Genomic DNA, 25138 nt, shown 5'->3' with positions numbered 1-25138 from the left:
TGCATGTGCATTCTTCATGGAAAATTCTGAATGATAAGCAATGACAGCTCCCTGTGGTGTTCCTCTAGCGCAGTGGGATGGGGCTGCTTCTCCCACGGCCCACTTCTCTGCAGGGGCTGACAGGGGAGCAGTGTGTCAGATGTGAGGTGGGTTGGGGTTGGGAAGTGTCTGCACCAACCTTGGTTTTCTTTTAGATGTTGGGATGTATGTCCCCAGCAAGATCTTCCAGGCATCCCAGCAGTCAGTCAAGCTGCTGGGTTCACCCCACCAGCATGATGTGGATGGCAAGGTGAGCCCCGTCTCTCTCAGGCTGGCCAAGCAGTGCCATTGTTTCAGCTGGAGCCAGAGGGTGCCTGTGGGGCTGCATGGGGAAGGGTTAGTGTTTGGTAAGGGGGAATGTCTACGGGTGAGTGTCCTCAGCTCCACAACCAGACTGCACTTGGTGTGGGGTGCTGGTGGTGCTAACCAGGAGCATGGATCTCCCTTCCTTCAGAGCCAGACACTCTATGCAGAGATGAACCTACCCCGCGATCAGGATGGCAATGTGGACTGCAAGGCACTGGTGGACCAGCTGCGTGTCTGCCCCACGCTGCAGGAGCAAGCAGACATCCTCTATATGCTCCACATCCTCAAGTATGGCGAGCTCTGAGTGCCGCAGGCTCACTGAGCAGAGCACAGTGCAGCCGTGCAGTCATCCCCACCTGGAGAGCCCAGGGCTGCTTCAGTGCAAGCTGCTGGCTGTAACCCAGGATCTCCTTCAATGCAGAGGACCTGAGTGGCACACAGGGCTTGACAGTGAGCCTGGCCCCACGGTGAAGGAGCTCCTCACTGAGCTGTACATGCGGGTGGGGGACACGCGCCAATGGGCCCTGATCCGCTACATCTCTGGCATCCTCAAGAAGAAGGTGGAAGCTCTGGATGAGGTAACAACCATGCATTTGGCCTCCAGCGGGCTGAGATCTGTCGGGGAGGAGGCTGCAGAGCAGGCAGGCAAACTGCAGCTGCATCTGCTCTGTCTCGCCCTGCCTTGGGCCGAGGCCCAAGCCCTGAGCTGTTGGTGGTGCCCGGGGTGACCCTTTCTGTCCCCAGGCCTGTACTGACCTCCTGTCTCACCAGAAGCATTTGACAGTGGGGCTGCCCCCGGAGCCGTGTGAGAAGACGATCTCCGCGTGAGTGTGGGCCTCTCTCCCTCCTGGCACGTGCTGGCCTGGGGTTGGATGCGGATCCGCTGCCCTGGAAGCCTGTGGGAAGAGCAGCTCTGGGTGGCCATACCCAGCCTGCATCTCTCCCCTCTGGGCAGTGCGGACCAGAAGGGACGCAGGGTTCGCTCTGCTGCCTCTCACCTTCTATGCTCCCTCCATAGCCCGATCCCCTACGAGGAGCTTGTTCGCCTCATTGATGAAGCCAGCGAGAAGAACCTCAGTGTGTCTATCCTCACCCAGGTGATGGGCCAGGGTAACAGAGGGAGCCTGGCCTAGGGTTGTCTGCTCTGGTGAACAGCAGTGGAGTGACTTGCCCCTTCCCCTCTAGGAGATCATGGTATACTTGGCCATGTACATACGCACGCAGCCCGCACTCTTTGCTGAGATGTTCCGCATTCGTATCGGGCTCATCATTCAGGTGATGGCGACGGAGCTGGCGCACTCTCTGCGCTGCTCAGGTACGTGCAGTGGGGACAGCACTTGGCTTGGGGGGTGTTGCAACCAGGACCCCATCAGCAGGGAAGAGAAGTGCTGTTAAAAACTGGCAGCTCAGCTCCAGGGCAAGACCCTGCACTGAAAGTGCCAGGCACTGTTCTTGGGCACAGCGGGGTGATTTCACTTCAGTCCGTATTCAGTCGTGTGTTGGGCTGGCATGGGGAAGAGCTCCTGTTGTAGGCAAAACCTGGAGTTAGTGTGCGTCCCTGGAGGATGAACTCTTGTACCAGTGCTTCCCCTGCTGACAGAATGGTGTGTAGGGTAGAAATGCCCCAGGAGGGCTCTGAAGTGGGGTACGACATCCCAGCTCTGTTCTCTCCAGCTGGAGAAGCCACTGAGAACCTGATGAATCTCAGCCCATCAGACATGAAGAGCCTCCTCTACCATATCCTCTCTGGCAAGGAGTTTGGGGTGGAAAGGAGCGGTGAGTCTCTCAGCAGGGTTGAGAGAGCATATCTGGGCAAAGCTGGATGCTGGTGCAGAGCGTGGCCTGAATCAAAGCAGTTGTGTGCTGTGCTCAGGGATCTCTAGTGCTGGCTGGGATAGAGGGCGAGGGTGGGCAGAGGTACCAGTGCCCAAGCAGAGGCAAGGAATGTGTGTGCCCTGAGCCATGGTACCCACTCCAGGCCTCTCTTCTCCAGCGCGATCAGTCGACTCATCGCTCACCACTGCTATCTCCATCTGTGAGGTGGGGGCCATTGGGGCCACCAAGCACGAGCGTTCCGGCATCATCAGGCTGAAAAGTGAGATCAAGCAGGTAAGGGCAGGTGGTGCAGGCTGCTCCTGCCAGGAACAGCTACAGGACAAGCAGGATTGATTGGGAAGCAGGAGGGCCCTTGCTCCTGGGCTTCAGAGCTTACAGCTGCTTCCAGGATCTGCTTTTAGCTCCAGTCCTGCCCTGTGGGGAGAGCTGGAGCAAACCTGTTAATGGGACTTGGGGTTTCTTTGGCAGAGCAAGCAGTACAGGGGGAACACAGGAGTGCTCGGGAAGTGCAGGGGTGGGGAGGACCATGCAACGTCCCAGGCGTTGCTGGTGTCCTGGTGGGCCTCTTCCAGCAGCAGAAACGTCATTTCCTCCTTCTCTTGCAGCAGCTGGATAAACGTAGGCAGTCTCTGCCTGGAAGTAAGGTGAAGCCCCCTGGTCCTCCTGCACCCTCAGCTTTTGTCCCTTACACCACACACCAGGGCAGCTTTCGAGCATGCATGAGTTAGCAAGCTTTCCTAAGCAAACCTGAGCGAGCTGCTGCAGCAGTGACCTGGCTGTCCCTCTGAAAGTGCAGGGTTGCTGTGTTCAGGACTGGAAGGGAGCCTGGCTCCCTGGGAAAAGGTTGGCATTGCTCACCATGCTGTGGGGCCTACATGTGGCTGTCCCACAGCCTTTGGGGAGCTCCCCCTTTGTGTGAGACCTGCCATATTTGGGCTGGCAGGGAGAAAGCCTTTTTTAGGTTGTGTGTTGTCATTAGAACCAGCTGGGATCTGTGCTCCATAGTTGCTGTGACCTAATAGGCTCCATTATACCCATGAAAACTTGCTGAGCATGATGGGGTGATACTACTCTAGTGCAATGACCAGCAGTGGCCCTGTCTAGTAGCTCACTGGTGTTTGCTGCATCCTGACTGTAGTCTCAGCTATTTCTTCTCTGGGGGAAGAAGCTCCTGCCCAGCTACAAGGACTTCCTCTGTAGCTTAGCATGCGTCCAGGACAAGTCCTGACTTCTGGTCTCAAAAAGACAGGGCCTGCAGGGACCAAGCTGTTGCAGCAGGTTTATGGCCAGTCTGCAGCAATGGGAAACCTGGCATTACAAGAGCGACCATGTATGTGATGAGGAGGGTCGTCTGCGGGCAGTAGCAACCTTGCTACTGGCCCCCTGGTCTGCCTGAGACCAAACCCCACCTATGCCAGCAGCCAGCAGAGCAGTAGCAGCCCTGCTCCCATGTGACCACCAGCACGAGCTCGCTGCCACTGCAGCACCAGTGTGTAGAGGCCTTGCAGCCCCCCTGCGAGGTGCAGCCCTTCCCCTCTGGTGCTAACATGCAACTTCCCGCAGGTTTGCCCTTTGAAACTGCCTCTCCAGCTAAGCGCATCCCCTGGGATAACTGCCCTGCGACCTGAGCTTGATCTGTGCTGCTGCTGCTCTGCTTGCCATGATGGCTTGCTTGCTCCAGTATGGTCTGATTTTGGTCTCTCCCTTTCTCCTCCAGCCCCTCAGTTTGCAGTCCAGGGACGCTGACCTCAAGTCCTCTCTGGTAACTGTTGTTTGTTGGCAGCACGTGTGGGTCTGACCTGCTTGTGGCTGCACAAAGGAGCTGTGTGCTAGGGGTGCTGCAGGGTTGCTTTGCTGTGGCGGGGGTGGAAGCCAGGCTGGGGGAGCACGAGCTCTTGGGCAGCAGCAGGGTGTGTTCTTGTGGGTATTTACAGCAGTCTCTGTGGTCCTTATCTTGTGTTGGCTCAGTCTCCTGGGCACACAGAGCTGCTGGGCCAGGGTTCCTTTTCAAGCATGCTGGAAGACCAGGGCAGCAAGGACAGCCGCCAGGGCCAGTGGCAGCGGAGACGGCGGCTGGATGGGGCCCTCAACCGCGTCCCTGTGGGCTTCTACCAGAAGGTCTGGAAGGTCCTGCAGAAGGTGAGCTGAGTGCCTGTGGGTCCCATGCACCAGCCTTGCTAGGGCAGCTTGCCAGGTACCCGAGGATGGTTCCTAATGTCATGTGGGTTTATGCTTCCTGGACAGGCTGGCCCTGGAAAGCTGCCTTATAGGCACACAAGACCTACCTCATACTGTGCTGAGCCTTGCACAGTAGCAGGGGCAGGCTAGAGCCGCAGCTGAAGCAGCTGTGGGCACAGCTTGTCCTTGGCATGGTGAGCCAGGGAGCAGAGCCCCGTGTGGAGTGCGGGGTGTGTGTGTGCTCTGGCTGATGCTGAACTGGTGGGGAAGGAGTGATGCTGTGCAAGAAGTTAGGAGGTGGAGCTAGGGTGTGTGGGCAGCGTGTACCAGTGCACAAGGGGGAGCGAGCTGGTGGACTGGCCCTATGTGTTCAAGCATAGGTGCTTCTTAATGCCATAACCACGATCTCTCTTTGTCCTGCAGTGCCATGGCCTTTCTGTGGAGGGCTTTGTTCTCCCCTCTTCAACAACCAGAGAGGTAGGAGGTTTGTGTGAGGGGGAAGCAAGGCAGGTGGGTTGGTGCTGGGTTGCCCTGTGCAAGCACCCAGCATTGCTCAGGACTTCTGCTGGCGATAGGGTGCTGCAGGTGCCTTTCATTCTCCCTCCTCACAGATGACCCCTGGGGAAATAAAGTTTGCTGTGCATGTGGAGTCGGTCCTGAACCGTGTGCCCCAGCCAGAGTACAGGCAGCTGCTAGTGGAGGCTATCTTAGTGCTCACTATGCTGGTGGACATGGAGGTGCAGACCATCGGTGGCATCATAGCTGTGGAAAGGATCTTGCATATGGCCAACGACCTCTTCTACGAGGAGCAGGTAAGGGCCAGGCCTCACACAGGAGGCACAGGTTGCACTCAGGGCCGCTGGCTGCGTTCCCTGCAGCCAAGCAGCAGTAACCCACACAGATGGTCCTGCCTGTTGCCCTCATTGTGTTCATGGGGCACAGCAAATACGTAGCATACTCCTCCCATTGTTCACCATCAGTGTGTCACACTGCCTTATTCCTGATGCTTCCTTTCTCCTTCCCTGTCCAACATCCAGAAAGCCCTGGGTGCTGATGAGCACATGCTGGAGAGAGATCCCACGACAGGCATCTGCAGCCTACTGTACGATAGCGCGCCAAGTGGGCGGTTCGGCACCATGACCTACCTGTCCAAGTCGGTGGCCATGTACGTGTACGACTTCCTGCCCGCCGATGACTGCTCCATGCAGTAGCTCTCACAACTCCTCACTCTGGGTTGCAGATGCTGCAGAAGGGTTGTTTCATATAGCTTATAAAAACAGGCATTAGGTAGCTTGCAGGCAGCCTGCGTGGCCATCTCCCCTCCTGGTCCTGGCCTCTTGGTGTCTGAGCAGCTCTCCTGAAGAGCTCTGTGGGAAGCTTGCGTCGTCCTAAGCTGTGTGCAGCCTGGGCTGGCACGGAAAGGCTGAGCTTCGAAGCCTGCTTATGTTAGAAGTGTCTGCCTGCACAGCGCCTTCTGGGCCATCACCCCCAAAGGTACCTGTGTTTGAGGGAGCTGGAAAGGGCCCCCTTCACCAGGTGTATGTGCAGTGCTGCAGTGTGCCCTGCAGATGCCTCCAGCAGATTTTATGTTTTTAACTTGTTCTGTGCCGCTTTTTATTCCAAATCTGTAGGGTTTACACTAGTGTAGGCTGGAACTCCTGCTCTTCCTGCTGCTGGTGGAAAAGCTTAATTAGAGGAATACAGGGTGCCACCTGAGCTTCTCCACCAGCACACCCAAAAGCAAAATGGTCCAACCCAGCCACAGCTCTGCTGATTGGAAGTAGGCAGCCCATCTCACCAGAGATGGGGTCAGAGGTCCTGTATACAGAGCTGGGGAGGCTGTGGGAGCCAGGAGCATCCCAAGGTGGTAACAGATCCCAGTTACCACCAAGCTGCGAGGACAGGGCTTCTGGCTGGGGGTTGTCAGGGGCAGCCCCTCCATGCCATCTTCTCTGCTTCTGGCAGTGTCACTTACGGCCAAGTCACAGGCTCCCGAGCTCATACACGTCCTGTAAAGAAGCTTTGAGCTGGCTGCTCGGGTTGGTGTTAGCTGTGCCATCACAAATGTGCTGTGAATGCTCAGCTCTGCCCTCTGCTCCCATCTCCTGCAGCCTTGCACTGGAGAGGGGTTGTGACTTTAAGAGTTGTTCCCAGTTCTGCTCTATCCTGCAGGTCAAACCCTGCACAGGATAGTGTGGTCAGACTGATGGGGAACAGGCACACACACCACAGAGTGGCAGGGTGAGTGAGGTTATAAAATCATAAATAGTTTGGGTTGGAAAGGACGTTTCCAGGTCATCTAGTCCAACCCCCCTGCAATGAGCAGGGCCATCTTCAACTATATTGGATTGCTCAGAACCACAATCAGACCAGCCTTGAATGTTTCCAGGGACAGGGCATCTACCACATCTCTGGGCAACTTGTGCTAGTGTTCTTCACCATCATCATCTTAAAACCTTTCTTCCTTAGACCACACATAAACCCTCTTAATTTAAAGAGAGGTTGCCAATGAAGACTGAGGCAAAAACATTGTTGAGCACCTCAGCATTCTCCTCACCCTATGTTACTGGTTTACCAGTCTTACTCATCAAGAGGGTTTTGCTTTCTTTGACCCTCCTTTTCTGGCTGACATACCTGTAGAAGACCTTTTATTATTCTTTTTGTCCCTTGCCAAGTTCATCTCCAGCTGTACCATGGCCTTCCTGACCCTATTCCTACACAGCCAGGCAGTGTCCCTGTACCCTTCCCAGGATACCTGTCTCTGCTTCCACTGCCTGTGCATTTCCTTCTTGCACTTTAGTTTAACCAGGTCTCAACTCTTGCCTTCCTTTGCTGATTTCTCACACATGGGGATCGAGAGCTCCTGTGCTCTATGGAAAGCATCCTTAAAGACCTGCCATCTCTGTGTGCTTCCTTATCCTTGAGGGCAGTGTCTCAGCGGGTCACACAGCTCAACCCCTCGAGCAGCTGGCAGTTGCTTTCCTAAAATTCAGGGTCCTGACTTTTACTCTTTGCCTGACCTGTATCCCTCAGGACTGCAAACTCCACCAGTGCGTGAGCATTGCAGCCCAGGGTGCTCCAGTCTCAATGTCACCAGCTGGCTCACTTGGGTGGTGGGTGACCATCAGATCCAGTATCGCTTCCCCTCAGGTACAGGGCTGCCTATTATGTGGTTTAAGAAGTTGCTCTCCATGCGTGCCAGGAGTCTCCTGGATTTCTGTGCTGGGTTGATCCTGGCTGGGTGCCCACTGCCCACCAGAGCCGTTCTGTCCCTCCCCTCCTCAGCTGGACAGGGGAGAGAAAATACAATGAGAGGCTCCTGAGTTAGGATAAGGACAGGGAGATCATTCACCAGTTGTCACAGGCAATGCAAACTGACTTGGGGAAATGAGTTTAATTTATTACCAATCAAATCACAGTAGGATAATGAGAAATAAAACCTAAATCTCAAAGCCCCTCCCTCCACCCCTCTTCTGGGCTCAGTTTTACTCCTATTTTCTCTACGTCCTCCTCCACATCACCACAGGGGAATGGGGGTTGTGGCCAGTTCATCACACCTCTGGCGTCCCTCCCTCTGCAGGAGGAGGACTCCTCACGCTCTTTCCCTGCTCTGACATGGGCTCCATCCCATAGGAAACAGTCCTCCACAAACTCCTCCAACATGAGGAGCTGGCATTGGCTCTCCCAGACATGGGGGAGGCTTCTGGCAGCTTCTCACAGAATCCACCCTGTAACCCCATCCCCACTACCAGGCCCTTGCCACACAGACCCCATACAGTTGCTTGCAGCTGCTTCAGCAGCTCTTGGGATGGTTGAGGTCTCCTGAGAGGATGAAAGGCTGCGAGTGCCATGCCTCCTGTAGCTGAAGTCAGAAGGCTTCGTCCACAGGCTCCCCTTGATAATGTGGCCTGCAGAACCACAAGGTTCCCTTTGTTGCCTTGGTCTCCAGTTCTTACCAATAAGCTTTCAACCTGCTCATGGCTATTTTGCAGAGACAGCTTTTCACAATGTATCCATTTCTAGATGTAGAGGGCAACACTGTGGCCCCTCCTTCCTCACCTGTCCCTGTTGACCAGCTTGTAGCCATTGACAGCCTTTGCACTTCCCTGGTGGGGTTCATCCCACCAAGTTTCAGTAAGGGCAGCCAGATTGTAGGTTTCTTGCCGCACAGTCACTTCCAGCTCCTCCTGCTTGTTGCCCATGACACATGCTTTGGTGTAGACGCACTTCAGCTGGGCTGTTGGTCACATCACCTTCCTTTGCCTGGTATTTCCCTCTTGGCTCCTATTACTTCAGCATGTGAGTAAAACTTAAAGTGTGCTGCAGTGTACCCAGCACATCCGAGAGCAACAGGCTGAGGGTCCTTGCCAGCCCCCTAGCCTTGGCATGTCATCAGACAGCTTGTCTGGTATTATCCCACTCCCGCTTTAAGTTTAGTTTAAAGCTCTATCAGTCAGCCCCACTAGCTTGTAAACAAAGACCCCTTCCCCCTCTGAGAAAGGTGAATCCCATGTTATGCCAGCAGGCCTGGTGCTGTATAGGCCATCCCATTATTGAATACCCCAAAACCGTGGCAGTGACACCAGCCACAGAGCTAGGTATTCATAGACTAGGTCTGTTACTTCTGGACACACTACCTACAACTAGAATGACAGAGTTACAAATAACCTGTGTTCCAGATTACCAACAGTGCCAAGGACCTGAAGTCTCTTGATTGCCCTTGGATGATGTGTTGTGGCTTCATCACCACTCACTTGGAAGAGCAGTAATGGGGTAATAGGCTGAGGGCTATACCAGGCTAGGAAGTTTCCTAGTGATGTCCTTAACACAGGCCCCAGGGAGGCAGCAGACTTCTCTAAGAGGAGGGTCTGTCCAACGTACTGGACCCTCTGTTACCCTCAGAAGAGAATCACCTGATCCTGTAACACATAATTTCTTCCTCACGAAGGTGGTCCTGACACAGGGGTTAGGCCTTTCTGACCTTGGCAATGCCTCTGAGGTAGGTGGAACATTATCTGTACCATCCACCGACTTGCCCTCCACCATCCAGAACATCATACCTGTCATACAGAGGCACTTTGGAAGGTGGGGTGGGCAAGGAGGGGTTTTGCCTTTGACCCAGCGTCGACTTGCTCCCATTCATTCCTTTCCTTTAAGCTGCCACCTTTAGCCTGGCGGGGAAGAGAGCGGGGGACGGACAACCGCCAGCCCGGCTTCTCTCCCTTTCCCAGTAAAATCAGGATGCGTTGGGAGCCGGCGGGGTGCGGACAGCGCCAGAAGGGAACGGCAGGCGTCTCCCTGCCGTGCTCCGGGAGCGGGGCTGCGTTTGTAAAGAACGGACACCAGGAGTTGAGGACACCCTGGTAAAACGCCTCCAAGGAGAGCGTGCGACTGCTCCCCACGCCTTGCCGCGCTGGGCACAACGGGGCAAGCACGGCCGGCACCGGGCCCGCGCAGAGACAGCCGTTCCCGGCGTGCTCCGGGGCCGGAAGTGACGGTCTCGGCGTGCTCCGGGAGGGCGGGTAGCGGTGCGGCGCAGCGCGGCAGCCCGGATGGCGGCGGTGCCGCCGGTGTACGTGTACAGCCCGGAGTACGTGGCCCTCTGCGACTCCCTCTGCAAAGTGCCCAAGCGGGTCAGCGCCGCGCCGGGGTCTGGCGGTAACGCGGCCCTGGGGGATCTCCGGCAGGGGGGGGTGTTGGGAGCGCAGGGGTGAGGCCTGGGATCGGAGGGGACCCCTGGAGTCCCGCCGGGAGGCCTGGGGGCGTTGGGAGGGCTGCCGGCGACAGCGGGAGCTTGCGGGGAGGGCGCAGCACCTGCCCCGGCAGCGGCGATGCGGGGCACGGGAGAGCCGGGCTCAACCCGCGCACCGCCTGTGGCCGGGACGCAGGAGGCACTTCCGAGGTGCCCCCCCACGCCGAAGAGCTGCAGAGCCCGGCTCAGGCTGGCGCCAACTGAACCGTGCTGCTCCTGGGAAAAGCCCCGGTTACGCCTTCGCTGCAGGTGGCTCTGCGCCGGGCGCTGCTGCCGTCTCCTATTGGGGAGCTGCTCACGGTCTTACTCTTTGTTTTCTTTAGGCCAGTATGGTGCATTCGTTGATTGAAGCGTATGCCTTACTTGACCAGATGAAGTAAGTACTCTCCTTTTCTGTTAAGAGAATGTTTTCTTCTCTGCTAAGGTGTGGAAAGTACTGGGTAGCTCGAGGGCTGCCCCTGCTGGCAGAATGATTCCAGGAGCCTGGCGGTATGTATTTCTAGGATATAAAGGATGTTTGAGTTTTGCTAAATGGACAAGATTGTGGTGATTATAGAAAATTGGACAAAAAAGTTGAAGAAAGTCCCACGTGTGAGTTCAGCAGGGCCAGAGGTGCCTGTTGGAACTTTTTAAGGATCTTTTTTCTTTCTGGTGACTTTGGCAAAGTGTGCTTTGGAAACATCTGTAGGTACCATTGCAGAGGTGGACCCAAAGGGCTGTTTGCCCTGGCATAGGGTTAGGAGTGCTCACCACTGGGCTAGCCTAGGACTGGAAGCTTCTTGTGTTCTTCCCATAGCAACTGTGTTGCCTGCAGCTGCCCCCAGGGCCTGAGGCTTGGAGGGGGCTTCTACATGTCATAAGATTTATTTAAGGAGACTGCAAAGCACCACAACTCGGGAAAGGTGATGCATGAATTGCTGAGGACAGAGACGGCCTCTGCTTTGAATGCAGGCGGGGTTAAGAGCGTGTGAGAGGTGCTGCTCAGCCTCCTCATCCAGCAGGCTGGTGTCTTGCTGCAGCACTGGGCTGGGTCAGGCCATTGTCACTCTGTTCTTTCCTCTGTATGTAACCAGAGTGTTGGATGTGCTGGGCACTGCTTAAACTGGGAGAATATGCAGAAAAGAGCAGAAAAACTTCAAGCAAAGTGGCAGGGTTAATGCAGGCAGCACCTGCAGGTGTTCCTCACTGGGACAGGCACAGCAGATAGTGCCATGCTGCGGGAAAGGACCGCTCAGTTGATCAGCTTTTTCAATCCAAGTGACAGTCTGGTGTGAGAGGAGGCGGGAGTTTTGTTTGCTTTGTCAACAGCAGCTGCCAAAAGAAGGCTTCTCATTTGAGGAGGTTAAAGCTAGGCTTTCTGGGCAAACCTTTGAATGTGCTCCCTTCCTCATCTCTGCCTAGGATAGTCAAGCCAAAAGTGGCCTCCATGGAGGAGATGGCGAGCTTCCACACAGATGCCTACCTGCAGCACCTGCAGAAGGTCAGTGAGGAGGGAGATGATGACCATCCGGAGTCCGTGGAATATGGGCTGGGTAAGGATCTGTATCTTCAGTGAGAGATTAACTGAGTATTAGGACCAGGATGCTTTCTGCTGGCACTGGGGTTAGACAGAGGGGTGAGCTCAGGTGGGCTGTTTATGGGGGGAAACACTGTTTGATAGGGTGCTGCTGAGCCCTGTCAGACTGGCGTTTTCAACTGTTGCCAGCAGAGGGTACTGTCAGCCTCACACTGTCCCTTGTGTGCGGGGAGCCAGTCCCTTTTGCTGCTGCTTTTAGGATGACGGGCAGGACAGAAGGCCCTGACTTGCTGACCTTGGCTTCCACAAGTCTACCATGGTGAAGGGCACATGTATGGCCTGAAGCTGCAGCCAGGCATCAGAGTCGTCCGGGTGTTTTCTGGATGGCTTTGCTTACCTCCTGAGCAAGGGCCACCAACTGCTTGCACTTAAGACAGGCTGAGCAATGCAGTAGTTAGAGCAGGCAAGGTGGCTCTGCGTACTCTTAGTGTCAGGAACAGGAGGAGTGACCCAGCACTGAGGCAGTGGTACACATTCTGCGCTGATCTCATGGGTCTCCCCTATGTCTACCCTTTGTGTCTCTGAAGCTGATCTGTCTGGAGGCAGAGGAGCAGCCCTGGAGTTTTGCCTTGCTGGGGAGCAGCTTCAGGGAGGCTGCTGTTGGAATAGGTGAAGATCATAATCTAGCTGTAGACCTGCAGTCTACCTATGCCTGTTTCCTTTGTGGATGTCTTATTTTTGTGGGGGATGTACATCAGTGACTGTGCCACGGCTTTTCTCATAGGGTAGCCAGAGAACTGAGAGTGTTGTTGCAAGACGGATGTGAGGGGCCAGTAGGTTGGGCTAGCCAGGCACACACATCACAAGTCGGATCAAGACCCACCTCTGAATGATCTGAGTGCAAGGAAATGTTTTGATTGTTGATATTTGTGGTGAGTTAACCTTGTCTGGCTGCCAAGTGTCCACCAAGGTGCTTCACTCTCCCTCCTCAATAGGGTAGGGGAGAAAATACAATGGAATAGAACATGGGTCAAGATAGGCGAGATGGTTCGCTAGTTACCGTCATGGGCAGAACAGACTCAGCTTAGGGAAATCAATTCAGTTTGTTGCCAGTTAATAACAGAGTAAGACAGTGAGAACTGAAAACAAAACTGGAACTGCACTCCCCCTCATCCACCCTTTTTCCTAGGCTCAACTTCATTCCCAGCTTTTTGGCCTTCTTAAGCAATGCAAGGGGACGGGGAATGGGGGTTGTGGTCAGTTCATCATGTGTTGTCTGGAGCAACAACACAGAGGGACATGGAGCTGTTGGAGTGAATCCAGAGGAGGCCACAGAGATGTTGCAAGGGCTGAAGCAGCTCTGCTCTGGAGCCAGGCTGAGAGAGCTGGGCTGGTTCAGCCTGGAGAAGAGAAGGCTCCTTAAGGGGAGACCTTATAAACGTCTTCCCATACCTAAAGGAGGCCTACAGAAAATCTAGAGGAGGGCCTTTTTACAAGGGCCTGTAGTGAGAAGACAATGGGAAATGGTTTTAAACTGGAATGGGGTAAATTAGGTTAAACATTAGGAAAAAATTCTTTATTATCAGGGTGGTGAGGCTCTGGCAGTGGGTGCCCAGAGAAGCTGTGGCTGCCCCATCTCTGGCAGTGTTCAGAGCCAGGTTGGATGGGGCTTGGAGCAAGCTGCTCTAGTGGAAGGTGTCCCTGCCTGTGGCAGGGGGATTGGATGATCTTTAAGGTCCCTTTCAACCCAGGCCAGTCTGTGATTCTATGATCTGCTTCACTGTTAACCTGCTTGGGCTGCAGGAGTTTGTGCTGTGCCTTTTTCATTGTGCCTAGTACAGAAAGTTAGAGCAGTGGTTAAAGACAGAGCTCAAAACAAATCGAATATGCTTCCTTCAGAGGAAAAGGCGTGTTGTGTCTGACACACGGACTCCTGCCCACAGGTTATGACTGTCCGGCTACTGAAGGGATCTTTGAGTATGCAGCAGCTGTGGGAGGAGCCACCATCACTGCAGCCCAGTGTCTGTTGGATGGCAAGTGCAAGGTAGCCATTAACTGGCCTGGAGGGTGGCATCATGCAAAGAAGTAAGAAAACAATCTCTTCCCTTGTGTTTTCTCAGCCGGTGTGCGAACCCTGCTCTTAGTTCCCAGCTTCCCTTTGAACCCTCAGGGTGCAGCCGTCCAGCTGGAAGAGAAAGCAGAATGTGGTAGGGGTGAGGGAAGAAGGTCAGGAGGTAGCTTTCTGCCCTGTACTCTGCAGGAAGAAGCAGAGTGTAGGGCAGAGGCCTGAGACTAGGCATGTTACTGCCCAGTCTTTATGTTATCATGAACTACAGTGCAGGTCTGGGGCAGATAGATTCAGAGGTGTCCTGACATCCGTGGATACTTGGTTATCTCTTGGAGTTAAGTGAGAATTGATTCTGCAAACTCTATAGAGAAAGGCTGTGGAGAGGTAAATGTTTGTTGTCGCTCCTAACTTGGAAGAGAATGGGAACACATTGTCCAAATTGGTCTGTGTGGCCTTTTGGTTTCTTAAATAAGAGGTCTGAAGCAGTGCAGGACTGACCACTGTTCTCTCCATGCTCTGTGAGTGGCTTTTTGTTCTGATCTCTGATGTTAATAACGATCTTCCAGAACAACAGGAGAGGAAGTAAAAATTTCTTCCCTGGATTGTGTGGTTCTCTAGTGGTAAAATAATTTTTCTGTGGCCTCCATTTTGTATGTTAATGAGTTGATCATGTTCCCCGTCTCCCAAAATATGAGGCCTGTCAGGATGGCGCCCTTCCTTGTCCCCAGCAATCTGGCCTTTGCAGCGCCATTCTCTTTCCCTGTGGAGCCCCAGAAATCAGCAGGAATCACATCTTACCCTAAAGACTTGCATGTGGGTGTGCAGATTTCTCTTGCTCCAGTGACTCTTCTGACCTGGCAGAGGAACCAGAGGTGTAGCAGTGGGTGCAACCACCAGCGATGCTGGTGTTGCACTGGGACCTTCTTTGCTGAATATGGGTTTGGCTGCAGCTTGCTGGGGAAGGAGAGGGTCCAGCCTGGCCGAGCTGAAGCTCTTCACAGGAGGGATGGCTTTTAAAAATCTCTTTTATCTTGATTGCACAGCTCATAAAATGCCTGTACCAGAAGAAACCTTTGCGGTGTTGCTGCCACCAAGCTGTGCTGTTACCCCTATTGTGGGATGCAAACAGTGTTTAAAAAAGGCACTGAATGCCTGCTGATCTCAAAGGAGCCTTCCCAGTCACTCCAGTGAGGTGATGTGGGATGCTCAGGGCAGGCAGCAGCTTTGGTAGGTGCCAGTCCAGTGTGAAGGTCCAGCAAGACTGATGCTGAGCTGCAGGTGTCTGGTGCTAGGACGTGTGTTCTAGCAAAATACGTATCCTTTTGTCAAAAAAGACTTGCTGTCTGGTGCCTTAGTTATTTACCTGAAGGTAGGAATGGTAACCGCTGTCACTATGCTCAGTTCCCTGGAGTGCCTTTGAGGCAGAGGGCAAGATGCTGAGTTGGTGCCTTTTCTTGACCTCTGCCTGAGCTCTGCTGTGTGGATCTGGGGTGGGGAAATCCCAAGTACTTTCTTTGAGCTGCAGCTCTGATGCTGGTCAGCCTCTGAGCTGGTGTCATGCTCTGTTTGGCCTCAAGGTTGAAAGAGTGAGTGTGTTACGGCATGGAGAGAGCGTGACATGACGTAGTTCACTTTGCTCTCTTGCAGGCTGGGAACACAGGGAGGAGTGTGGCTTGTAATCACAGTTAAGGAAGATTCCCAGGGTACCTGCTAGCATCCCAGTTCTCAGCATCACTGTAAATGAACAGAGTCAATGGGAAGCATCTGTGCTCTGTGACATTTGCAGGGAGTGACAGCAAGTGCAGTTATGCTACCTCATACCTGCTCCTCAATGTTTCCAGCTGTTTGCTGAGCAGGGGAGTGTCAGGAAATGAGTGGAATGCTGTGGCTGAAAGTCAGGAAGACTTTCCAAGAGGCGTATCTCAGATCTTGGAGTCTTTGAGCCTGGGGAGTGGGGGTTTGGACACTCCTGTTACAAAGTGTAAAGTTTTGGTTTAAATCAGCTCTCCAGGGCTGACTAGGAGTGCAATGGGCTACTGCCAAGCAGTGCTGGGGACTTGACTTAGAAGAGAGTTTGGAGTAGGGATTAATAAACTTTTTTCTGTGATACCAGCAGTATGGAAGCTGCTCCTTGATGCATGTTAGGAATGAATAAATCTTTCCATGCAACGTCTGTCCTCTTTTTAGCTGTTTTCCTTGTTTGGCTGAGCCCAGGAGTCGCAGTGTGAGGGGCTGCCTTGTGGGGTATCCTTTTTGTGTTTTCTTGGGGAGGAAGGGAGAAAGTTGCTTTGGGAAGAGGCTTAACCTGAATACCCTAAGGGCCAAGCAGGACTATCCAGGGGCCTGTTCTCTTGCTGCAGAGGGAGAGGAGGTAACATTGGAGAGTCTGTTTGAGTTGGGTGGCTCTGAACTTACTTAAAATACCTCAGCTGTAGAAAGCAAAAATTTTATTTGTGCAACAGCGAGATGGTCAAGCCCAAGCCCTCCATGGCTCAGGCCTCTCTGCAGCAGAGCCAGACGATGCTTTACCAGCTGCTAGCAAGCCCAGGGTTGTGAAGCCATTGGCACAAGGAGTTATGTTCTCTGTGCTCCCCAGCCATGCTTTGAGCTGTTTCTGACCCATCCTTTGGTTTGTGCTGGGCCTTGGCTGAGCTCTTCATACTCCTCTGTGCACCCACAAGGTGGAGACTTGCAAAATAAAGGAGATAATGCCAAAATCAGATTAGTGGTGTGTTGGTGATAGGCAAACTCACGGATGTTGTTTCCACAGGGATGAAGCTTCTGGCTTCTGTTACCTGAATGATGCTGTCTTGGGCATCCTGCGGCTGCGCCAGAAATTTGACCGTGTCCTTTATATCGACTTGGATTTGCATCATGGGGATGGTAAGGACCAGTGCAGGCTGCAGACCGCACAGCAGAACCGCTGGGTGGGTGGGGGAATGGGAGAAATCAAGGCATGTCAGTGCAGTGGGGCTGTACCTGCTGCAGCAGCTGTGGCTTTGCCTCCTTTCAGTGCAGCCGAGTTCCCTGAATCCATTTCTGCCTTGTCCTGCTTTATGGACTTGCCCTGTGCTACTCATCAGACCTCTCTTAACGGTCTGGGCAGCAGTCTTGTACCTAAGGCAACAAACAGCATGTTCCTATCCCAGTAATCCGCTGTGCCAGTAGCTCTCCAGCAAGAACTTCCCCTAGTCCCTTGTCTCCCCTTCTGGCAGAGCAGCTGCTGACAGTGTTTGATTGATTGATGCCACCAGTGCAAGAGGGAAGCAGTAGTAAATGGTGCTTTTAAAAGAGTTCTTGATGCTATAAAATTAAAGCTAGTGCTGGCCATGCTGGAATCACTCTTTCCTTCAGAAGCATTATTTCAACACCATTTAACGTTTCCTGCTCTTGTGAATTTTATGGTGTGTTTCATTTTGCTCCGTTTCTCCCCTGCGTTTGGTTTCTGTTAGGTTTCCTGTTACTTCTTTTTCTCTTCCCACCCCAACCGTTTTAATGTGTCTTTAAAGAAAAGAAAAGGTATACTTAATCGCAGCAGGGCTGAGGAAAAGCCAGAGAGCCTGGGTGCTCTGTTTCTAATCACAGCCAAGCTCTGGCTAAGGCATCCCTGCTCAGCTGCCTCCCCCAGCCTGGCAGGCCCAGCAGTGCAGACCCTGAGTGCAGTTAATGTGGGCACTGATCCTGAGGCATTGAGACCCATTCAGTACTGATTAGCATGAGACCTGTCAAATTCTTTTCAGTTGTGACCTTTGCAGTCAAATTCAGATCTCCATTGATTAAGGATGGAGTTGCTGAGCCACATCTGTTTTTTTTGCTTTCTTTGTTCTGTTCTTGCTCTGTTTGCAGCCGAATGGTTATCAAGTGGCTCATTTATCCAGTGGCTGTCATTTATGTGAATGATGCATGAAAGCTTTTTTTCTCTTCCTTTTCTGATAGGAGTTGAAGATGCCTTTAGCTTCACCTCAAAAGTAATGACTGTTTCTCTGCATAAGTTTTCACCAGGATTTTTCCCAGGCAAGTTGAACACTAGGAGGTTTGTGCTAATTCAGTTCACATGTAGAATCGTAGAATGTTTAGGGTTGGAAAGGACCTTAAGATCATCACTGACAAGGCCCCAGCAAAGACAGATCCCATCTCTTCTGTCCAATGGAGGCATCTCACTGCCCTTCCTGTTGACCCAGAAGAAGGAAAGAAGGGGAACTATATGTTTGACATTTCCCTCTTTGTGGTTGTAGCTGAGCTTGGCAGAGCCACTGCTGGGTGGCCACCTGCACACCTGTGAAAGTTGCACAACAGAATTGGGCAGGGGGTGAGAACCAGGTCCATCCAGCCCCTCCTTTTATTGGTGGTGGCAAGTGGACCTTTCCATGAGCATGCCAAAGGTCTGAGCTCTCTACTCGCATCTGAGACATTTCTCTTGCTCCTGATCTGCTTCCCTTAATTCACCGTGGGGTGTTTCTGTTTTTCAGGCACTGGGGATGTGACAGATGTTGGCCTGGGGAAAGGTCGCTATTACAGCGTGAATGTACCCATTCAAGATGGCATTCAGGATGAGAGATATTACCAGATCTGTGAAACGTAAGCCCTCTTGCTTTGATCTGGTTTACTTGGATGGGATTTCATAGAACATAGACTGCACAGATTTTTTTCATTTACTATTTTAAATTATGGTCCTTTCTTAAGGAAGGACCTTCCCCTGTTAGAGATTTTGGTTACAGCAAACAGTGATCTTAAGGGGTCTCAGAGGTCTTGTGTGAATCCTTAAGCAAACTGAACATACAGAGGCATTTGTGGATGGCTGAAGGGTCTCTTTGCCATGGGTCAGCCTTTTGTGTTTAAGGAGAGACTGAGAAGGACTGTTGTGGTTTAAGCCCACCTGGCAGCTGTTGGCTTGCTCTGCCCCACTCGCCAGTGGGATGGGGAGGAAAATCAGCAAAAATGTAAAAACCTGTGAGTTGAGGTAAGAACAGTTTAGTAATTAAATAAAATTAAATTTTTGTAAAAAATAATACTAGTTAAAAGGGGAAATGAAAAGAGAGAAAGGAATAAACCCCACACCCTGCTGAGAGAAGAACAAGTGATGCCCAATATCATTGCTCAGCACCCGCTGACCAGCCTGACCCAAGCAGCGACCCATCTCTTCTGGGTGACTCCCCCCAGTTTCTAGACTGAGCACAATGTGCTGTGGTATGCACGGAATATGCCTTTGACTAGCTCAGATCTGGTGTCCTGTCTCTGCTCCCTCATGGCTTCTTGTGCCCCTCCTCACTGGCAAAGCACAAGGGACTGAAAAGTCCTTGATCAGGGTAAGTGTGACCAAGCAACAACTGAAACATCGGTGCATTACCAGGGTTATTCTCAGAGTAAAGGCAAAACTCAGCGCTGCACCAGATCTTAGGAAGAGAATTAACTCTGCTACAGCTGAAATCAGGGCAAATACCTTTTAGCTGTGGAGTTGAACCCTGACCATCTGTGGGAGATCTGCTTGGGCTTGAGCTGAAAGTGTTTTCCAAGCAGCTTTTGTTTTGTTTTCACATCTGTTTCTACTTTAGCAAGATAAAAACACGGTTGTGGAGAGACCATGCTTTTCTCCATTATTTTTCCTTGTATTTTGGGCTTTGGAGCACAGTGCTGCAAACAGGATTATTATCTCTGTGGAGTTCATAATACTAAAAACCTGGAGCAAAGCCAAGTGTCTGACATGCCCAACTGCCTTCTGCAAGAGAGAATACTGCTCATGAACTGTCTCCAGGCACCCCAGCATCCACTAGAGCCAGGGAAAATGTATTTCTGACTTGAGCCATATGGGAGAGAGGAGAGGGGGAACCTAGACAAAGCCTTCCTTTCTTCATCTTGCCCGGGTGAGAGGTGTCTGAGAGTTTAGGGTTACTGTTTCTCTAGACCTATTTTTTCACTGTGACTTTTACAGGAGAGAAAAGCCCCTGGGTTTTCTTGCAGCCCTTCCACTCGGGGCAGCTGATGTAAACATGTGGTTTGATGCTACCACTAAACTGATCAGGACTAGATCCACTTCCCCTGTGTTCTCAGTAATGCTTTTGCCTTCATCAGCCTTGTGATGAGTGCTTTGAGAGCAAAACTGTTTGCCTGATAGTAGCAGAGGCAGAAGGCTGACTGGGAGCAGAGGGAGCATAACTTGTATGAGGGGGTAGGAGCAGAGAATGCAGAAACCTTGAGAAGCATAAGTTAATCTGAGGGACCAGGGCCATACCATCAACACCCTCTGAGCTGTGCCTGTGGTAACCCCTGCTGCTGCTTCTCTTCGCAGTGTGCTAAAGGAGGTGTATGCTGTGTTCAACCCAGATGCAGTTGTGCTGCAGCTGGGGGCAGACACCATTGCTGGGGATCCCATGTGCTCTTTCAACATGACACCTGAGGGAGTGGGCAAGTGCCTGAAGTACGTCCTGCAGTGGCAGCTGGCAACCCTCGTCCTGGGAGGAGGTGAGTGTGCCCATCCTGCTGTTTGGTCATGAGGAAGATGGGTTTGTCCCATGGCCTGTCCTCAAGCGAGTATCCTGAGCTCAGCTCTGGCTGGAGTTCAGCAGGGTGGCTGCAGGCAGCACCAGGAGAGTGCTCTGTGCCGCAGTGCTGTCTTCACACAGACCTGAAATCCTTGATGCTGGCTAGTGCAAGTCTCAATCCTGATCCTCATATCTTGAGTTAAAGGGTCTTTGGCCCCTCTGGAGATGAGCAGAGGCTGTTAACCCCGATGAACTGACGCTGGCTTCTCAATGGCACCTCTGATTCCCATCTCTGCTCATCAGCTCTTCAGTGCTTCTCCTTGAAAGCGAGCACTGTGTTCCCAAATTTACCTTGGGCATCTGGCAATGAACGATTTACTCAAGCAGGACTTGGGAAACGGGTTGGCTGCCTGGACAATGCAGCAGGGCTCTGAAGGCTAAAGATGACTTAGCTCTGTCATACTGCATCACCAGCTGCTTATCTAGCAGGGAGAGATCAGGACAGGCTTTATACAACAGCATTTGAGATCACCAAAACTCACTGAGTGGCAGGTTGTACCAATGAGCTTCATATTGGTCCTCTCAAACATGACACGGCTGAAGGGCTCACCAGCGAATGGCCTTACATGTATATCATGCTTTATGGGTTGGAGGCTGGCATTATAAAGCAACGATCCCCCATATCCAAGGCTCCCTTGCACTTCCTTCTCTGCTGCCTTTGATTCCCCCCTCCTCGTTGCCAGGAGAGAGCCCAACACATGAGGCTGGCAGCTCATGCTGGGTCTGAGATGATGACTGGAGGACCCATGCCTGTGCCATGCTGGGTGTAACTGAGGTTCAGTTTGTGAGGTCTGCCCTTGCATACAGTGTCATTCTGACCTGGCCTTGTGTAGCCAGTGGGTGCAAGATGCAGGGCACAGCCTGAGTGGATGGAGCAAGCTGAATTCATGTAAACTGTGTGTGTTGCCTCCACAATTTGTTCCTTTCACTAAAATCTCCCTCTTCTTCCACTCTGCCCCCTCCAAAATCACAAATCTTGCTGGAGACAGGAGGCTACAACCTTGCCAACACAGCTCGCTGCTGGACATACTTGACTGGGGTCATCCTTGGGAGAACGCTGTCCTCTGAGATCCCTGATCACGAGGTAAAGCTTTGACAAACCCTCCCTTCTCCATGCACAGGAGCTGAGTTGTTCTCCCTAATCCAAGTGGCTTCCTTGCTGCTCAATACTGTTCTGTTGAGACACTCCTGTAACAATAATGCACTGTCCTAGCAATGTAGCAGGTGCTTGGTCCCAAATGCTGGGACTGTCTGCACCTTTTCACAAGGAATCGCAGTTGCCAGTAACTTCTAGTCTCTGGTAATTATGGAGAAGATGGGGAAAGGAAGTCACCCGTGTGCTCAGATTGCTCTTCTGGATATGCATGTGCGTTTTGTGCCAGGCCCGTATGAAGGCTTTACATTTTAATCCTGCTTTCATAAACTTACAGGAAGTACCACGAGTAGCTTTGAAGCTTTTCTGACCATCAGTGCTGCAGTGGGCTGTGGGGCCAGGTACTGGTCACGACTGCACATGAGCTGCCTCAGTTACCGTCTTGAGTGGGGCTGGGCAGCTGGTTGGAGAGGCACAATCTAGACTGAATCTGGGTGGAATAGCTACAGGTTCATAATAGGTCTCAAAATGCAGATCAAAGTTATTGACCCTACAGAAACAAACCTGCATGTGCAAAGCAGTTCCAGCCTGCAGTGACTCAGAGGAGAATTAGGGGTTTGCCTTTGCCTAAAGATCTCATGGATCAGTATGCATGAGGAAGTAAAACATTTTTGTGCATTGAAACTGGAAATTCGTCATTATATAAACTGGTTTTTACAACTACAAGATGCTTTTTGAGAGGTGTGCTTAAATAACTTCATTTTCATTGTCAGTACTGGCATGTTGAGGTCTGCTGCCCATGCTAATGCAGAGATGTCAGTCTTGGGTTGCCAGATCTGCCATTTCCAATCTCACCCTTAAAGAAAACCTCAGCCCTGTGCGTCATTAATCGCTTGGGAGACTGTGGTTCTGTGAATATCGCTGTCTGGTGCAATAGCTCAAAGTCCGAACTAGCTCTCCATGCAGTGAAGCTCCAGGGATAGCAACAGGACCTATTGCAACTTCAGCACTGAATTTTTAACCCTAGCATGTCGTTGTCTTTGGACAGCGCTGTGTGCTTGTGAAATGAACCTGCTGGCAGTGATTTGGGATTCTGCATTACCATGTAGAGTCCATGTGCTGTAGATTTTCTCATTCAGAGTCACCTGCATGCTATTGGAAAGACACATTATTAACCTTAAAGATCTCTGATTTTTCTCCTTCCAAGTGTTTGACAGTCATGTCAACACAGCACTCTGCAAGGTGGGGTGGACATCTGAAAGGATATCTGATAGGCAGCACTTGAATTTTGTTCATAGAAAAAAAGCCCAAACAAATGGGTTTGCAGGGGACCATGAGTAAAATGAGTGTCACCAGCTTTGCCTAATAAAGCACTGGGAAAGACAGCTGGCTGCTTTTGTTTGCACTGCAGAGTTCTGCTTTGTTCTCTTTGACACAGTTAAGATACATGTGCACCTCAGGTGGAGAGAATGCTCTTCTCTTTTTACAAACGGGTCCCTATGGGGAACCCTCTCACAGCCACAGCCCACCAGAGACCTCTACACTCACTCTGCTCTCCCCTTCCTTGCAGTTCTTCACAGAATATGGTCCGGATTACGTGCTGGAGATCACCCCGAGCTGCAGACCAGACCGCAACGAGCCACAGAGAATTCAAGAAATCATTAGCTCAATCAAAGGTGAGTTGTCCAAGCCAGCACTCCTGCTCCAGGCTGACAGGTCGTCTTAGAGAGGACTGGCAGGAAAGCTCATTGGAGTCTTTTTCACAGACTAGAAAGATGAACCACATTCACTTGACTGGGCACAGAGGTGAGGCTGACTTGCCAGTGTTTCCCTGTCCAGTCACTGGGGACTCCAGCTGGTTGTCATGACTTTTCGAATAGGATGATGTTTATATTTTTCAAGTATGGTCTCTCACTGTAACTGAGAGTGTCACCAGTTCTTCACAAACCTGACCTTACTTTTAAACAAACCCCCCTTAATAAGGTGACAACCCTTTGGGTGCACCAAGCTGCTGCAGAATTGAGGGCTGGATGCCGAGTGCTTTGCCCAGGGTCCCACAAAGCCCCAGCTATTCTTATTTCAGGCCTAATGAGAGCCTGTGGTCTGCCTTTGGCAGGAGTATGTGTAGTGTCCTTGAGGCCACCTTCTGCAGCATCCTTCCATTGGCCCTTGGGGCAGAGCCAGAGCTGCCTTGCTCTTCTCAGAGCTTCCTGCAGAGCTGGGCCTTGCCTGAGGGCAAAGATGGTTCCCCACCTGATCTCCATGCATCTCGTAGTCCGGCAGGAGATTGAAAGCTGTTGGGAATTGAGGGTAGGCAGCTGGGTGAGCCCAGCAAGCTCCTGCCAGCCTTGTTCGGTGCCCTTGCCCGTCTGTCTTGCCTCTGTCCCCAGGAGGAACTGGAGGTAGTGAGACAGGTCTCTGCCCCCCTTTCCACTCTCTGGATGTTGTGATGTGTTGGTGTTCGAAGCAGAGTAGGAGGTGGGTAGGAGATGCAGTGGCTGTGGATGACTTGAGGTGTCCATTTGCAAACACAGGCCAATCCTAGTGAGGGGACATCCCCCCCGACCTGTCCAGGAGAGGAGGAACAGCATTGCTCCAGAGTAGGGAGGAATCTGTGCTGCACGCTTCTAGCAGTGCATCCGTCACAGAGGAAGTACAAGGCAGCCTGGAGTGAGTGTGTGTCCCTCCAGTGCTGGCCCATGAATCCAACCAGGCCAGTTGCAGGTTGTAGCGGGCAGTGGTGGCAGTATCTCCCTTTGGTATTTGGCTGAGTCTGACTGGGAGGAGGGCAGCAGCCTCTGTAAAGTGAGAGAAGAGGGGTCAGCAGGGAGCAGGGGCTGCACTGAGGCTGTCCAGGCTGTCAGGCATAGGGATGGCACCACTGCCCCTGGCAGGCTGAACCATCAGTGGAAATCCCGTTTTCTGCCTCATTTTATTTGCAGGGAATCTGAAGCATGTTGTTTAGCAGAAAAGGAATCTTCAGCTTTGTGCAAGATCATTTCCTGTGGGGAACATGGTGTGTTTATGTGAGCAGCTGGTGAAATTCGTGGCTGTTGGGGCAATCTGGAAGAAATTACTGGTGGTTGGTGATGTTTTTCTCTTCAAAGAAGAATAGCTGCTGTGCACCATGGGCACTGTGGCGCTTCGCAGGTAGGAGTCTGGGCCCTGGAGCTGCAGGCTTCCAGTGTCTGCAGAGCCTCCCTTGCTCCTTCCTCTTACCTTCTTCAACACCACAGAGTTTATTATCACAACTAGTTCTAAATGTTTTTCAAGAGAGCTGTGACCCAGGCCCAGCACCGCATTGCCCTGGGGGCAGGAGCATGGCCTCTACACTGCTGTGCTGGAGACAGGCCCAGGTCCAGCCAGGGCGTGCGGCACAGCCTGTGCCTCTGCCCAGGGAGGGGCCCAGCCAGGGTGTTTTTAAGTGGGACTTTTTTTTTTTTTTTTTTTTTTTTTTTAAATAAAGTATTTGAAATACTCCTCAGCCCTTCCCTTTCCTCCCGTGCCACACTGCCCTCCTAGTGTTCTTTTTCCACCGCACTTCACGCATTTGGTGCTTAAGGCAGCACAGACACCCGTGCCCTGGGCCATGGTGTTTTACAGGGATGCTCTCCAGAGCGTCAAGGGAGATGCAGGGCAGCGTGGCAGCTCTTGGCCTGGGAGATCTCGCATGAATGCCCCAGCGCCCCAGGAGAGCTGCTGCTCACATCTCAGCAAGGGGACAGGTACACACACGTATGGGGCCTTGGGCTGTGAAACCTGCCTCCACTGCTGCTGTCCCCTCCTTCACTGGGCCCGCAGAGCATTTTAT

The 25138-nt window shown here is 52.3% G+C and overlaps 2 protein-coding genes across 6 annotated transcripts in view; both read left to right on the top strand.

Moving 5' to 3' along the window:
* PHKA1 (phosphorylase kinase regulatory subunit alpha 1) overlaps positions 1-8116 on the top strand; it is a 20238-nt gene extending 12122 nt beyond the window's left edge. For both annotated transcript variants that reach the window (XM_080625107.1, XM_080625106.1), the window contains exons 20-33: positions 195-289; positions 494-633; positions 767-923; positions 1090-1169; positions 1364-1442; positions 1531-1660; positions 2020-2121; positions 2339-2454; positions 2787-2825; positions 3899-3943; positions 4150-4320; positions 4783-4836; positions 4971-5171; positions 5397-8116. In XM_080625107.1, coding sequence (XP_080481233.1) covers positions 195-289; positions 494-633; positions 767-923; positions 1090-1169; positions 1364-1442; positions 1531-1660; positions 2020-2121; positions 2339-2454; positions 2787-2825; positions 3899-3943; positions 4150-4320; positions 4783-4836; positions 4971-5171; positions 5397-5570 — 1583 coding nt within the window. In that variant the 3' untranslated portion in view covers positions 5571-8116. The remainder of the gene's footprint in view (positions 1-194; positions 290-493; positions 634-766; positions 924-1089; positions 1170-1363; positions 1443-1530; positions 1661-2019; positions 2122-2338; positions 2455-2786; positions 2826-3898; positions 3944-4149; positions 4321-4782; positions 4837-4970; positions 5172-5396) is intronic.
* Positions 5439-25138, top strand: HDAC8 (histone deacetylase 8). Of its 4 annotated transcripts, none has more exons than XM_080625105.1 (11): positions 5439-5524; positions 10435-10487; positions 11513-11643; positions 13571-13712; positions 16466-16578; positions 17632-17709; positions 18165-18273; positions 19982-20154; positions 21224-21318; positions 22898-23003; positions 24270-25138. In XM_080625105.1, exons 2-11 carry the CDS (start codon positions 10441-10443, stop codon positions 24290-24292), a joined length of 1017 nt encoding a protein of 338 aa, XP_080481231.1. In that variant the 5' UTR covers positions 5439-5524; positions 10435-10440; the 3' UTR covers positions 24293-25138. The 4 variants fall into 4 exon arrangements, 3 of the variants coding, with proteins under 3 accessions (XP_080481231.1, XP_080481229.1, XP_080481230.1); XR_013957587.1 differs by lacking the exon at positions 5439-5524 and adding an exon at positions 9878-9992 and having other exon boundaries at positions 21220-21318; positions 24270-24294; XM_080625103.1 differs by lacking the exon at positions 5439-5524 and adding an exon at positions 9878-9992.

This window comes from Psittacula echo, assembly GCF_963264785.1.
Source record: "Psittacula echo genome assembly, chromosome: 8".
NCBI classification, from domain to species: Eukaryota; Metazoa; Chordata; class Aves; order Psittaciformes; family Psittacidae; genus Psittacula; species Psittacula echo.
The sequence above is the reverse complement of the archived record's forward strand: the minus strand, read 5'-3'. Positions and strand labels throughout refer to the sequence as shown.

Coding starts and splice junctions, on each gene's coding strand:
- HDAC8 (XM_080625103.1), top strand. CDS start 9,912: ATGGCGGCGGTGCCGCCGGTGTACGTGTACAGCCCGGAGTACGTGGCC. Junction 11,644..13,570: donor GTCCGTGGAATATGGGCTGG/GTAAGGATCTGT, acceptor TCCTGCCCACAG/GTTATGACTGTCCGGCTACT. Junction 23,004..24,269: donor AATCATTAGCTCAATCAAAG/GTGAGTTGTCCA, acceptor TTTTATTTGCAG/GGAATCTGAAGCATGTTGTT.